We start from the raw sequence: 15187 nt of genomic DNA, 5'->3' as shown, positions 1-15187 counted from the left end.
ATTACTATCACTCCATGCATTCCTAGAATGCTTATTTTTATTCGAATACATATGTAAATTATCTTTAAATTACTACTGCTTCTTCTTAAAGTTCCTCTTATGGTAGTCAATCACTTGAGCGTTACCATCCTTGGAGACGAAGAACATGCGTTTTTTGTCATCTGACCAAAGTAAAACTCCAATATCTCTGGCATATTGTGTCATTGACTGGTATTCCTGGAAATTGTCGAAGTCTCTAAATAGGTAGCCATCATAGCTGATAATTCTATCCAACTCTAGCTGCCACAATTTAATCTGGTCAACAACAGTAGGCGGCAGGACCTGTAAGCTTTCCTTAGTGTTCGGATCGAGTTCTAATTTCTTCTCCAACGTTTCTTCTGCTAGACGTCTCATCTGCGGGTGGGCATGAGTCTCCAGATATGCAATTATTTGGTCTGCAGTGATACCATTATGCAAAGCCCTCCTGATCGATTCTCTGGTAACCTGACCAGTAACCATATTCTGGAACCTGGACTTCAGATGAACGAACAGACTCAAAATGGCTATTTGCAAGGGAGAATTCGAATAACTATATAACTTGAAATTTGTTTCAATAATTAATGCTCCATCTGGAATGTTTTGACCGGTACCGTCTTGATGATCATCTTCTCCAATTCCATTTGCATTGACCGCCTTATCTGCAGCGTCTGATGTCTTTTTCAGCATACTGTCAACCGCAGAAGAAGCACTTTTTATAGAAACAACATCAGAGGTCAATAAAGTGGCTAACTTCGTTGGGTAGAACTTGTTAAGATTGGATTGCTTTTGGAAAACTAAACCGTAGTCTCGAAGATCTTGCAACATCGCTCTCTGTGTCTCACTTAGTCCAATCACACTATATGCATTTCCCAATTCAAGCGCTCCAACCATAAATACCAGATTTAACACATCCACAGGATCCATCTGTAATGTTTCGGCCATTTTTAGGTACTGCAATAACAGTGTCCAAATTTGAGCATTGGGCTCTTGCAACAAAAATTGAAACCCCACATTCGTGATTTTAAGAGCTCCATCCTCATCCACCTCCATCAAATTGCTATGCTGTAATAAATTTAAGACATTTCTTCCAGGGCTCTTCGTCAGCGGCGTACCCACCATAAAGTGTAAAATAGTCTCCCACTTATCAGCAGCATATGAATCCAACATAGACATAGTTACAGCTTCGTCACCATCCTCAACAAGGTTTCCAAATGAATTGTTAACCTCACCACCTGTTAATGCGTTTTTAAAGGACTCCTTAAATATTGGATTTAACCTAGTCATCAACGGCTGTTCACTCTGCCCTTCCATCATTATATGCAGTAACTTCATGGACTTAATTGCATCATGAAGCTGAAACTTAGCATCTGGCTTCACCCAACGATCTAAATCACGCAATGAAACTTCTTCATCCTGAAATATCATTGACATTATAAAGAATTTCGCCATTGGGGGCAATAGTCTATAAATTGCAAGGCATGTTGCAGGCGAACGGTAAAGTCTCGATTGCACCTGTTGAGGAAGCCCCTCTAAGTATTCAGTCACAGTGTTTTTGAATACATTTTGCGACATACTGGGGCAGTTACAACTTAGCTATGGCTTGAGTTTATGAATTCTCTTATTAATATAGGTTTTTCAGTCGTTTTAAAGCTGGATAGTTCAACACTATAAGGGACACTTTATTAACCATAAACTGACAGAAACGCCAAAAAATCCTAGATGTTCCTCCAGTCGTCCTGACTCGTAATAAGCGTGTAAGAACGTGTAACAGGCCCAGTATTTACAATATTGGCTATCTTATTAGCGCTGTAGTTCCACATCTTAATTTAAGGCTGTGGTGAAATCACATTATACGTTGATAAAATTTTTCGTAGATGAGCGGAAATGCTTTAGTAATGCGATGAGCTAGGATTGATTTTACTGTCATTTCAACTACTAGGGCGATAATTGATCCAAGAAGCGTTCTAGTGTGTTGGTGTGATTGTTAGCGGCTCTCTCTATCAAAACAGAAATCATGACTACAGTTGCCCATTCACATGCTGATCATAAACGGGACCAGACTTTTGAACAGTTGTTAAAGCCTGTATATAAGGGTAAAAAGCTGACAGATGAGGTTAATACCGCTGAAGATAAGTGGAATTTGCTTCCAGCTTTTCTTAAAGTTAAAGGTTTGGTGAAGCAGCATTTGGATTCGTTTAATTACTTCGTCGATGTGGATTTAAAGAAGATTATTAAGGCCAATGAGATGGTGCTGAGTGATGTGGATCCGGAATTTTATCTGAAGTATGTAGATATTAGAGTTGGTCAGAGATCCAATTCGAGCAGAATTGCCATGGTCCCTCCACATGAGTGTAGACTGAGAGATATGACTTATAGTACTCCTATTTATGTTGATATCGAATATACCCGAGGGAGATCTATTGTGTTGCATCGTGACGTTGAAATTGGGCGAATGCCTATTATGTTGAGATCTAACAAATGTATTTTGACGGATGCCAGTGAGGATTTAATGGCGCGTTTGAACGAGTGCCCATTAGACCCTGGTGGATACTTTATTGTGAACGGTACGGAGAAGGTCATTTTGGTTCAAGAGCAGTTGTCGAAAAATCGTATCATTGTAGAAGCAGACGAGAAAAAAGCGATTGTGCAAGCATCTGTGACATCTTCTACTCACGAGCGGAAGTCCAAAACTTATGTTGTTACTAAAAATGATCGTATTTATCTGAAGCACAACTCTATCTCTGAGGATGTTCCTATTGTGATTGTGCTAAAAGCTTGCGGGGTAATCTCGGATCTTGAAATCATGCAATTGGTGTGCGGTAATGATAGTAGCTACCAGGATATCTTTGCAATTAACTTTGAAGAAGCATCTAAAATGAATATTTATACACAACAACAGGCATTGGAATATATCGGGACGAAAGTGAAGACTATCAGACGTCAAAAATTGACCATCTTGCAAGAGGGTATAGAGGCTATTGCCACTACTGTTATTGCGCATTTAACTGTTGAAGCTCTAGATTTCCGCGAGAAAGCTTTATACATTGCTATGATGACTCGTAGGGTTGTTATGGCCATCCACAACCCAAAGATGGTTGATGACAGAGATTATGTGGGTAACAAGCGTTTAGAATTAGCTGGTCAGCTTATGTCGCTGCTATTTGAAGATTTATTCAAGAAATTTAATAATGATTTTAAGGCTAGTATTGACAAGGTGCTCAGAAAACCCAATAGAGCCGAGATGTACGATGCCTTACTTTCAATTAACGTTCACTCCAATAATATCACCTCTGGTATGAATAGAGCAATTTCTACTGGTAACTGGTCTTTAAAGAGATTTAAGATGGAAAGGGCTGGTGTTACCCATGTGTTGAGTAGATTATCCTATATTTCAGCATTAGGTATGATGACCAGAATTTCGTCTCAGTTTGAAAAATCTAGAAAGGTTTCTGGTCCCAGAGCACTGCAGCCATCCCAATTTGGGATGCTGTGTACTTCTGATACTCCAGAAGGTGAAGCATGTGGGTTGGTTAAAAATTTAGCGTTGATGACCCATATCACCACAGATGACGAGGAAGAACCGATCAAGAAACTCTGTTATTTGCTAGGTGTTGAGGACATTACTCTTGTTGATAGTGCTTCGTTACATCTAAACTACGGTGTCTATCTGAATGGTACGATTGTTGGAACGACTAGGTTCCCAACCACATTCGTCACCCAGTTTAGACACTTGAGAAGGACAGGAAAGATCTCGGAGTTTATTTCCATATACACCAACAGCCACCAAAAGGCTGTCCATATAGCCACTGACGGTGGGCGGATTTGTAGGCCACTGATAATTATCGAGAATGGCTGTTCTAAGGTTACTGCAGATCACTTGCGAGAGTTATTAAATGGTGACTTACAGTTCGATGATTTCTTGAGACTCGGACTAGTAGAATATCTGGATGTCAACGAAGAAAACGACTCATTTATTGCATTATATGAAAAGGATATTAGCGATAGTATAACCCATTTGGAAATTGAGCCATTTACTGTCTTAGGTGCAGTTGCTGGATTAATTCCATATCCACACCATAACCAATCTCCTCGTAATACCTATCAATGTGCGATGGGTAAGCAAGCAATTGGAGCAATTGCCTATAATCAATTCAAGAGAATCGATACCTTGCTGTACTTAATGATCTATCCGCAACAGCCTATGGTGAAAACGAAGACAATTGAATTGATAGATTATGACAAGTTACCAGCAGGCCAGAACGCTACAGTTGCCGTTATGTCTTATTCAGGATATGATATTGAAGATGCTCTGGTTATAAACAAGTCTTCAATCGATAGAGGTTTTGGAAGATGTGAAACACGTAAGAAAACGACTACGATACTGAAAAGATACCCGAATCACACACAGGACATCATTGGAGGTATGCGTGTGGACGAAAATGGAGAGCCAATTTGGCAACATAAGTCTCTGGGATCTGATGGTTTGGGTGAAGTTGGAACTAGGGTTGAAAATGGACAAATCTACATTAATAAATCTGTTCCTACCAATGCATCCGATAGCGTTTTAACCCAGACACAATCGCAGTATAGGGAAGCTCCAATCACATATAGAGGTCCTGAACCATCACATATCGATCAGGTTATGATGTCTGTTTCGGATAATGACCAGGCTTTGATTAAGGTATTGCTGAGACAAAATAGAAGGCCAGAACTAGGTGACAAATTTTCCTCTAGACATGGTCAAAAGGGTGTCTGTGGTATTATTGTTCGTCAAGAAGATATGCCGTTCAACGATCAAGGCGTTTGTCCTGATATTATTATGAATCCTCACGGTTTTCCATCTCGTATGACTGTTGGTAAAATGATAGAATTGGTCTCCGGTAAAGCCGGTGTGTTAAATGGTACTTTAGAATACGGTACGTGTTTTGGAGGTTCAAAACTTGCCGATATGTCTGACATTCTGGTTAAGAACGGCTTTAACTATTCAGGTAAGGACATGTTATACTCCGGTATCACTGGTGAGTGTCTACAAGCGTACATCTTCTTTGGTCCAATTTACTACCAGAAATTGAAGCATATGGTCCTCGATAAAATGCATGCGAGAGCAAGAGGTCCAAGAGCTGTCTTGACTCGTCAACCTACGGAAGGTAGATCTAGAGATGGTGGGTTAAGATTGGGTGAAATGGAAAGAGATTGTGTGATTGCATATGGTGCTTCTCAATTGTTGTTGGAAAGATTGATGTTAAGTTCTGATGCTTTTGAGGTGGACGTCTGCGATAAGTGCGGTTTAATGGGTTACTCAGGTTGGTGCACATCATGTAAGACTGCAGAAAACGTAATCAAAATAACTATACCATACGCTGCGAAACTATTGTTCCAAGAGTTGTTGTCTATGAGTATTGCTCCTAGACTGAAGTTGGAAGATGTGTTCCAGTCATAGTACTTCTATAAACTGAATCGTATATAAGATAATTAATAACTGTATATACTAAGAAATAGCATTATGTGTCATGGATACACCAGGTGATATTCTACCTTTATTCGAGCAGCCAACTCCTGCATGGTAAACTCTTCCTCGTTCATGTCCTCTAACTGAGCATGAATTTTCGCCATTTCCTTTTCCTTTAGCTTTTCTGCTTCATGAAGTTTCTCTTCCACTCTTTCACGAACTCCATCCTGTTCTTCTTGGCAAAGCTTTAAAAACTCATCGCTCTCTAATAGTTCGTCTATTTGATCCTGAATGCCATCATTACTTTGATATTCAAGCTGTCGTTTCATCTTTTCTATTTCTTTTTTCCTGAAGACATGGTAGCCGCCCATCTTATTTATCTTCAACATGGTCGAATTAAAAAGATACGCCATAGCACACTGACATACCCTTCTCCACTTTTCAATTAGCTCATTAATCTTGACCTCTTGCTCGTAAGTGGATAGGATTTTATTAGCTCTTTTGAGGGTAGTTTCTTTCTTGTTATACTCGCGGATTTGGATATCTAAATTAACTTCCACAGATTTCAGTTCACTTACAACCTGTTTTCCCTTGGCTTGAGAGACTAAGCTTGTAGAATTATGATTTAAACCTGATAATAGCTTTAGATGTTTCTTTGGACGTGTCTTTGCCGACGGAATAATAGCCGCCTTAGAATCCTCTACTAGAGTGACATCTGGATCTTGGGTTAAATCGTTAACCATTCTAGAACTAGTCCTAAATATGCTAGCACTTAAAATGGAGTGGTAATAGCTTATAACCGTCGCTATTTTCTTGTTTGTTTATTTTATATGATAATGACAAGTGCTATATGGTTAAACTTCGCGCCGCGGTATCACTATTCTAATGGTGAGACTAATAATATACAGGTACATATTGAAAATGGCGAAGTGTAATGCCTAAGAGTGCTACTCGCTCAGTTCTTCATCATCAGCTGCATCTGAGGAAGCATCGGGCAAAAGTTCTTCATCTTGAGATGAGTTCTTTTCTTCTTCTAATGATTCTCTCAATATTCTAGCCTTTTCTTCCTTAACTTCACGTTGAGCTTTAACATATGAACCTAAAGGAGTGGTTTCCCAAGGTACGTCGTTTAAGAACCTTGCAACTTCAGACTTGTTATTTGGACCGAAATCAATCTGAGACCTTTTTTTCAAAATGAAGTCATTATTCTTGTTCAACTTCTCAATCAAGACAGACAACATCCTATTAAATTTCATATTCTTTGTAGTTTTAACGTAACGACGCAGAGAAATAATAGCAGGAGTTGTTAATTCTGGGAATGCCACGCTTTTAGCGTATAGTACGTAGAACTCTGCAACGAGCTCAACAAATTGTTCAGCTAAAGCGTCTTGATAAATCTTCGTTCCCAAGTAAGCCTGGTTACACTTGATATTATGGTCAAAATCAAACATAGCCAAAGAAGAGTTCTTCTTGGCTTGCTTTGTAAAGGCGGTAGATGACAATATTTCAGATAGAAGAGGATAAATAGGTATGAAAACCCCTGTATGTTGTGACAATCTAATTAAAGATCTGATTAGATAGAACCTTAGAGGGAAAAACTGAGCGGTTGGAACCAGCCTAATCACACCCAGGGTAACTTGTACCAATGGGTATATCAATTGTCTTAGTGGAGATTCAGTACCTTTTTCCTTCTCTGGATTGCAGTGAGCTGCCAATACACGCGACCAGAAATCTAGAGCGTGACAGTATTGCCAATTATAGATCAGCTTATATGCCTCTGCTGAATTAACTTTGGATGACCTCTTAGTGGTACCACTGGTAGTATTCCTTAAGTTGATTGCTAGTTGTCTGATGTACTCAAACCCGATTTGGTAGCCAAGCACAGGATCAATGCCAAAGAGTTCAGTGGATGAATTCTTCTGGAGGTTAATCAAAGGCATCGTACGCATGTTGGTCTTTCTGCATGACTTCATAAATGTAGAATATGTGGACTTCAAAACCGTTTGCAAGAGCGATTTCTTGAACTCCCTGGAAGCATTATTTAAGAACGCAAATATAGCAATCTGAGTGTCAACTTCCTGAGTAGTAGACCAAACATAAACTGCAGAACTGATCAACTCCTTTAGGATTTTTCTGTAAGATAAGAAGTATGGTAACAACTCGTTTGTCGAGTGAAGCACGAGCGCAGCGGTTTCTGTGTTAGTTATATCTTGCAATAAGACAATTAAAGATCCTGCATGAACTTTAAGGATTGAAGAAAGCTTTGTTACATTTAAGTTAGAAGGAAGTGTTCTGACATTTCTGACAATCTTATATGGCACCATCTTTTGAATAGCAACAGGCAGATCCTTTAAAACCAAAAACATCAACTCTTGGAATGCCTTCGCATCGGAAACAGCAAAAAGGTAGTTTGCAGACTCGTCTTTGTTGACATTTACAGCTGCTTTAAAAGCAGAAACAAGGTTTCTCACCAACTTCGTAGTAGGCTTCTCTTTTAATGCTTTTCTCCATTTAGACACCATTTTTAATGAAACTGAAACTTGACCACTTTCTTCAGGTTTCTTTTCCTTCTCTAATTCCTCTGCTGGCTCCTCTTCTTCATCACTTATCCCATCTAAAGGATTGGTGGCCTGGAAATCCAGTAGTTCTTCATCATTTTTCTTTAGATATTCATAAAATTCAGGATCCTTAGATGCCAAATTCTCCATGTTTTCCTTCATATCATCTTCATCAAATGATGAATCGCTCTCTTGGTCACTTTCATCCTCACTACCGTTGGGCTTGGCGGCACCTAGCTTTTTATCTACTTTTGGAATTGCAAACCCGCCATCAAAAAACTTCTCAACACTCATATCCTTAAAAACCTCCTCCTTAGTAGATTTCTGTAGTTTCTGCTCATCCTTGGTTAGCGCTAAAGCTTTCTTTTCTTCTTCAGATTTATTACCTCTACGTCCTTGTATCTTTTTATTATGAGCCTTTATTTTCTTTCTATGATCTAAAGTATGCTTTAGATGCTTCGTTTGAAACTTTTTAGTAGCTTTGGAAACTTTACCCATTGCTAAACGATTACTTTCAGACCAATTGAGTGCAGTAGCTATTAATGTTGAATGTGCAAAAGATTAAGCTCATCGCGATGAGCTCTTCACAATTCATGTAAACTGAAAAATTTTCTGACAGCATGCATTTCTTTTTTCGTGGTCAGTGATATTTGAAATTTTGGTTTCCTCTTATATAGTAACATCTGTAAGTACGCGATGCACAAGATTTAATGGTCTATTAGCCGTTCTGGGAGTTCTAAGGGCTGGAAATATGTTGAGGTCATGCATTTCTATCATAAATAAGCATAGGTTTATATCGTGTAAACTATGTGGTACTGAAATCCAAAGTATAAATCCTAAAGCTCCAGGGTACTATTCACCTCCTAAACAAATTAGTGAACGACCCAATGCAGCTAAAGCATTATCAGAAATAAAATACCTTTTATTTTCTCAGGATATACAGAATTTGAAGTTGAGCGAGGAAGGTTATTACAAAAAGGATCTGCAAAGTAAGATACCTGAAAGAGTTAGCTGTAAGGTCTGTCATGAAGCGCAGCATAAGAACTCATATCGTGTAGAAGATTTTCCTTCGAGGTCATTTGAAGATGTTAAGCAGTTGGTACCTCGGGATGCGAACATATATCATATTGCTCCTTTGACTGATTTTCCTTTGAATGTCGATAGGTCAATATTACGGCTCGATGGGCGTGGTTGCAACCTGTTATTCTCTAAATCAGATAATATACTCTCGAAGTCCGGCCGTATGACACATAAAGCTAAGGAATTCTTCACTGCATACTTTAAGGAAGAGCTTGGCGTAAAGGTCCGGAACGTTGTGGTATTTTCTTCAACCAAGAACTGGAACATTCCCTCTGTGTTAAACTCTTTAACTAATAACTCCTGTCTTTTAGGAAGGCCTAATGTTGGAAAATCATCGTTAATCAACGCTCTTCTGAAAACTGCTGGTCCAGAAGGCTATCGCATGGAAACAAAAAACCACATACAAGTGCCGCACGACTATATTCCTTCGAAGAATGAAATCTATAAATTCAATGAAGCAGGAGTATGTAATATTCCAAACTTTACAAGGAATATCCAGACATATAAATTTGAAGGCAAAACGTTGCATGATTTACCAGGATACGAGGACTTTAGTCATTCAACCTACTATAGTACTTTACTTCAAAAACAATATTTGGAGGACATAAGGAAGACCTCAAAGTTTGATACAAATAAATTGGAAAAGATGAGGTACATTTCTCTATTGGGCAATGGAAATGCCTGCTACACTGTTAATGGACTATTCTACCTAATTCCACCACCATCTACGACGAACCAGCTGATCAGTTTCATCCCAGGAACAGTTATGATGTACAAAAACCTAGATTCCGCGTTAGATGTAGCCCATAAAGCTATAACAGAAGACAAACACAGCCGCCGCCGTGACTATCCCATCAAACCATTTTTGACTGACAAGAAAAACTTTGTTAGGCACGTTATTCCGCCCTTCCAGGGTTCTATTGAGATTGTTTTTAAGGATATAGGTTATATGCGCCTGCGTTCAGTCGGTAAATATCAGTTTACTGGATTGTATGAAATCTGGGTTCCAAAGGGGATTGAAGTGTGTATCAGAGAACCATTAGCAACTTTAATTCAAGGAGTCACGGAGTCTAAAGGCTCTTCAAAGAATAAAGCACCGGTGTATTCTAGAAATAAACCCGTAGTATCCTCAACCTACATCATGGACCCTGCTGAAGAGGATACATTTAAAAGAATGGGAGAAATGTTCCTTGAAAGAAGAGATATCTCAGCTAGCAGAATTTTAAACGAAGACCCTATGCAACTAGTATCTAAACGATGGGACTCATCTCCAAATCTATATTGGCACTACTCTTGGAATGATTCTAAGAAGAATTCAACGCCGTTATGAAGTAGACTGAAACTCATATAGTCATGAAGTTTATACCGTGTAATATTATAATCACTAATCGGAATTAGAAATTATTTTACTTTAGTCAAGATGACTACCGTTTTGATGAATAATGTGCTTTTTTTTTAAGTCATACCAGTAACGATTAGATTGAAAAAACACTTTATCGGTAGTAATAATACCACTAATAACGTATCCTAGAAGTAATGTCCAACAATCGTTTTAAATGCCAGAACTGTCATTGTCCTATTGAAGTTGATCCATCTTTACTGGATCTTTCCCTGGCCCAGAGGGAGATGATAACTAACGCTACTGGTGAACTGGATAATAATTCTGCCTATAGAGTACCCGATGACAGAAAACAGTTGCTGAAACAAGTAAAAACGCCTGCGGAAATAGTAATGCCATCTGTTGTCAGTCCTGCAGAATCATATGTGTTTTTAAACGCTAATGAAGGTAGTGCAATGCCCACAAGGGCGGTCGCGGAGGAGGCAGAAGATGAAGATGATGATAGCTCCAAAACGCTATCTTCAAACATACAAAACCTAAGCAATATATTCAACATCCTTTCCTCCAAGAGCAATGTTGATTATCCTATTTGCCAAGTCTGCTGTGAGCTACTGATACAGAAACTGAAGAAAGAATACGAGGAAGCTGTCAAAAAGCGTAATTCGTACAGTGAGTTTGTAGCCCGTTTAGAGAAACAGAAAGAAAAAGAAGGCGGTTCTCCTACTAGCTCCAAGGATCGCGAAGAAGCTGCAAACTCCTCGCAAGACTCACATGATAAGCATATCACTGCGGAGAAAGAGGAACTAATCGCGAAACTAGTCGCCCTTGAAAACGAGAATAATAAACTAGACAAGGAAATAGAGGAGCTGGAGGAGAAACTGCGTGAGAGAGAGGAGTCAGAAGTCAAGAATGTTATCAACCAGAACTTAAAAGACCTAGAGCAAATTTCATTCATTAGGGACGCTCAATCGCTAAAAAACCAATACGAACTCACGTTGAATAACCTCGACAAATTAAGAAGAACCAACATATTCAATGAAACTTTTCGAATCTCCCATTCAGGGCCCTTTGGAACAATCAATGGTCTACGTCTTGGTGGTTTCGGACAGGTCCGCGTGCCATGGCAAGAAGTCAATGCCGCAATGGGCCAGTTGATTCTCTTGCTTGCGACTATTGCATGTAAAATCCATCATGAGCTAGATTGCTACAAATTAAAACCGCTAGGTTCCTACTCAAAAGTTGAACAATTTGATCAGCGCGAACAGAAGTGGATCACTTACAATGCGTACAGAAACGATGAATTCAAGCTTGGCAAGTTTTTTCACAAAGAAACATCGCTTGATAAGGCACTCGAATGCATTATAGCTATTGTAGATCAAATTGCAAAGAAAATATCAGAACTATCAAGAGAACAAAACGATGATATGGAGCTACCTTATCCAATGAGTCGCGACAAGATTAACAGCATATCGGTGAAGCTAATGGGTAGCGAACCGACTCTTGAATGGACTACTGCTTGTAAGTTTCTATTGACTAATGCAAAGTGGCTTTTGGCATTTTCGTCCCAAGTGACCTGAACCTCATGTTGATGTAGAAATTGGAATATTACCCGCATTTGGATATTTCCGAGGAGGATGGATCCAGGCCTAACTATAATGCGAAAATTGTGCGATGAGAAACCGTTACTAATTCCCGCTGAAGAGGATAAAGTTCTAATTTGGGCGAGAATATAACCATCTACTCTTTCTAATATCAGAGAGCTGGTTACCTCCATAGTGATTAAACTTTTTTTAATCAGTGTGGATGATGACAAATCCTATTACGGTGAAGAATAAGCTCGGTGAAACTTCTTCATTAAGTGAAGATGATCTACTTGAAAAGCTAACAAGCTTATCTTTTGGTTTAAATACCAAGTATATGAACCTTGGGTCCGTGGTTGAAAAGATTATGACTAGTATACCTTCGGAAATAAGTGAAGAGGAGCTTACTGGGTATATGGGTGAAACCTTGCAGTCGTCGGTTACCAGTCATCCAGATTTCTCTACACTTGCAGCAAGAGTCGAAGTATCTGAATTACACAATAGACTTTCTGGGGTTACGTTTAGTCAGAATTTGGGACTTCTTTTTAATGGAGTCAAGAATACCGATGTTGATGGACCGCCGGGGAAGAAGCAGAAACTATTGACTCCGACAGCTATTAGTAACAAATCCCTTATTTCTAGTGATTTCTATGAAATGGCACTAAAGTATAGCGATGTTATAGACAAGGCTATTGATCTCGAACGGGATTATGAATTCACGTATTTTGGTTGGAAGACGCTTTGTAAGTCGTATTTGTTAAAAGATGAAGCGGGAGTTATTCATGAGACTCCTCAATTTTTATTTATGAGAGTTGCATTGGCAATACACGGTCCTTTTGAAGACGTTGATAGTATTTTGGCAACATATAAGCTCATGTCTGAGAAATATTTCATCCATGCAACCCCAACTTTGTTTAATGCTGGGACAATCAATCAATTTCTATCTTCATGTTTCTTGTTAGGCATTGTGGATGACTCAATAGATGGCATTTATAAGACTTTGCACAAAACTGCGATGATCTCTAAAGCTTCTGGTGGTATTGGGTTACATATTTCTAATATCAGGGGGCGTGGTGCTCCTATAAATGGTTCCAATGGTGCTTCCACGGGAATTGTACCTATGTTGCGAGTTTTTAATAATACAGCTAGGTATGTTGATCAAGGAGGGAACAAACGCCCGGGAGCATTTTGTATATATTTGGAGCCTTGGCATTGCGATATTATTGAGTTTCTACAGTTAAGGAAAAACCATGGAGCTGAAGAGTTGAGAGCTAGAGATCTTTTTTTTGCTTTATGGATTCCTGATTTATTTATGAAGAGGGTTGAAAATGATGAAGAATGGTCCTTATTCTCTCCAGATTCGGCTCCTGGTTTAGCAGATTGTTATGGTGAGGAGTTTGAAAGACTTTATGAAAAATACGAACGTGAGTTAGTACCAGTAAAACGGATGAAGGCTCACCAGATATGGAGAGAGATTTTATCTTCGCAGACAGAAACAGGTGGACCATTTATGCTTTACAAAGATTCATGTAACAGGAAATCAAACCAAAAAAACCTTGGTACTATCAAGTCTTCTAACCTGTGTTGTGAGATTATTGAATACAGTTCTCCGGATGAAATTGCAGTCTGTAATTTGGCATCGGTCGCTCTACCGACATACATAAAGGTAGAGAATTCAAAGATCTGGTTTGATTATGATAAATTACACTCCGTGGTGAAACTACTTACCAAAAATTTGGATCGCATCATTGATGTCTGTAAATACCCTGTTCCTGAAACTGAATATAGCAATAAACGAAACAGACCATTAGCTATTGGTGTACAGGGATTTGCGGATACATTAATGATGCTTCGGTTGCCGTTTGAGTCAGATGATGCTGCCGAATTGAACAGAAATATTTTTGAAACAATATACCACGCTGCAGTTGAATCATCAATAGAACTAGCGGCGAAGTATGGTGCATATGAAACTTTCACTGGATCACCGGCTAGTGAAGGGTTATTGCAATTTGATCTTTGGGGGTTAAACAAGGAAAATTATGAGTTTTTCTACAATGACTGGGACGATCTGAAGGCAAAGCTGAAGGATGGGCCGGGAATGAGGAATTCCTTACTTGTTGCACCAATGCCTACAGCCTCGACATCTCAGATTTTAGGCTTTACAGAGTCATTTGAACCAATGACATCAATGATATACGCTAGAAGGGTTCTCAGTGGAGAATATAAACTTGTTAATAGATATATGGTTCAAGACTTCTGTGACCTAGGAATTTGGGACGAAAAATTAAAAAATAGAATCATTCATGAAAATGGTTCCGTACAATCGATAGAGGGTATACCAAAAGAGCTAAAGGATATTTATAAGACCGTATGGGAGATGTCTCAGCGGAAACTGGTTGATCTATCTTGCGGCCGTGCACCATTTATTGACCAATCTCAGTCCCTGAATCTATATCTAAAAACAGTGACGATGGGGAAGTTGACTAGCATGCACTTTTATACCTGGAAGAAGGGTCTCAAAACTGGTATGTATTACCTAAGGACTCAGGCGGCATCCAGTGCCATTAAATTTACAATCAATGATGAAAACACACTTAGTGGCCCAGTAACTATTCCTGAGAAGCCAGTATCGAAGCTCGAATACGTTAGGAGATACCATAGCGAAGAGCCACTGCTACTTACACCATCATCGAAGGACCGCTCATTAGAGAACATGAGTTCGCCTTCAGGATCTTCAAATTTTTCTATACATGATGATACTCCTATAGTCTGTGGAATTTTTGAAGAAGGTAAGTGCCAGGGTTGTTCTGGTTAGAAGATTATCCCAAATAGGTCATAGATGCCCGTAAATAATTGTAACTATAGAGATGTGTAACGGATTCATTACTATTACAGTAGCTATGTTTTAATAATAATAATAATAATAATAATAATAATAATAAGAATATACGGTTGGATATTCAATAATCGGCTAGAAATAGTAATAAGAAAAACAGTAAATAAATAGAACATAAATTACTGATGTTGATATAGAAACATAAGACTAGTTGTTTAATATTTGTCGTTACTTTAACATAGATGTGGACATAAAATATGGAACTTCTAATACAAGAAGAAGGAACAAAGTTAAACTTAAAATTCAAATATAATAAATAGTAAAGCA

At 38.7% G+C, this 15187-nt stretch overlaps 7 protein-coding genes across 7 annotated transcripts, besides 1 other annotated feature; 4 read left to right on the top strand and 3 right to left on the bottom strand.

The window, feature by feature from the left end:
- Window positions 1–3: part of a sequence feature (Syntenic conserved sequence found in Ashbya gossypii, Eremothecium cymbalariae, Eremothecium coryli) that runs on past the window's edge.
- Window positions 4–72: 69 nt separating this feature from the next.
- Window positions 73–1590, bottom strand: TFB2 (TFIIH/NER complex subunit TFB2; the record flags this gene model as incomplete). Its single annotated transcript, XM_018131500.1, has 1 exon — window positions 73–1590. The coding sequence occupies one exon, from the start codon at window positions 1588–1590 to the stop codon at window positions 73–75; it is 1518 nt and encodes a 505-aa protein (XP_017986612.1).
- A 442-nt stretch (window positions 1591–2032) lies between these two features.
- On the top strand, window positions 2033–5458 carry RET1 (DNA-directed RNA polymerase III core subunit RET1; the record flags this gene model as incomplete). Its single annotated transcript, XM_018131501.1, has 1 exon — window positions 2033–5458. One exon carries the CDS (start codon window positions 2033–2035, stop codon window positions 5456–5458), a length of 3426 nt encoding a protein of 1141 aa, XP_017986611.1.
- Window positions 5459–5526: 68 nt separating this feature from the next.
- Window positions 5527–6210, bottom strand: MEI5 (Mei5p; the record flags this gene model as incomplete). The annotated part of the gene is made up of 1 exon (XM_018131502.1): window positions 5527–6210. One exon carries the CDS (start codon window positions 6208–6210, stop codon window positions 5527–5529), a length of 684 nt encoding a protein of 227 aa, XP_017986610.1.
- A 204-nt stretch (window positions 6211–6414) lies between these two features.
- On the bottom strand, window positions 6415–8523 carry NOC2 (mRNA-binding ribosome synthesis protein NOC2; the record flags this gene model as incomplete). The annotated part of the gene is made up of 1 exon (XM_018131503.1): window positions 6415–8523. The coding sequence occupies one exon, from the start codon at window positions 8521–8523 to the stop codon at window positions 6415–6417; it is 2109 nt and encodes a 702-aa protein (XP_017986609.1).
- A 253-nt stretch (window positions 8524–8776) lies between these two features.
- Window positions 8777–10435, top strand: GEP3 (Gep3p; the record flags this gene model as incomplete). Its single annotated transcript, XM_018131504.1, has 1 exon — window positions 8777–10435. The coding sequence occupies one exon, from the start codon at window positions 8777–8779 to the stop codon at window positions 10433–10435; it is 1659 nt and encodes a 552-aa protein (XP_017986608.1).
- Window positions 10436–10641: 206 nt separating this feature from the next.
- Window positions 10642–12021, top strand: VPS30 (beclin 1; the record flags this gene model as incomplete). The annotated part of the gene is made up of 1 exon (XM_018131505.1): window positions 10642–12021. One exon carries the CDS (start codon window positions 10642–10644, stop codon window positions 12019–12021), a length of 1380 nt encoding a protein of 459 aa, XP_017986607.1.
- Window positions 12022–12247: 226 nt separating this feature from the next.
- On the top strand, window positions 12248–14839 carry AW171_hschr31450 (HCL541Cp; the record flags this gene model as incomplete). Its single annotated transcript, XM_018131506.1, has 1 exon — window positions 12248–14839. One exon carries the CDS (start codon window positions 12248–12250, stop codon window positions 14837–14839), a length of 2592 nt encoding a protein of 863 aa, XP_017986606.1.
- Window positions 14840–15187: the final 348 nt, after the last annotated feature.

This window comes from Eremothecium sinecaudum, chromosome III (assembly GCF_001548555.1).
Source record: "Eremothecium sinecaudum strain ATCC 58844 chromosome III, complete sequence".
Classification (NCBI taxonomy): domain Eukaryota; kingdom Fungi; phylum Ascomycota; class Saccharomycetes; order Saccharomycetales; family Saccharomycetaceae; genus Eremothecium; species Eremothecium sinecaudum.
This window is presented reverse-complemented; position numbering and strand designations above follow the sequence as displayed.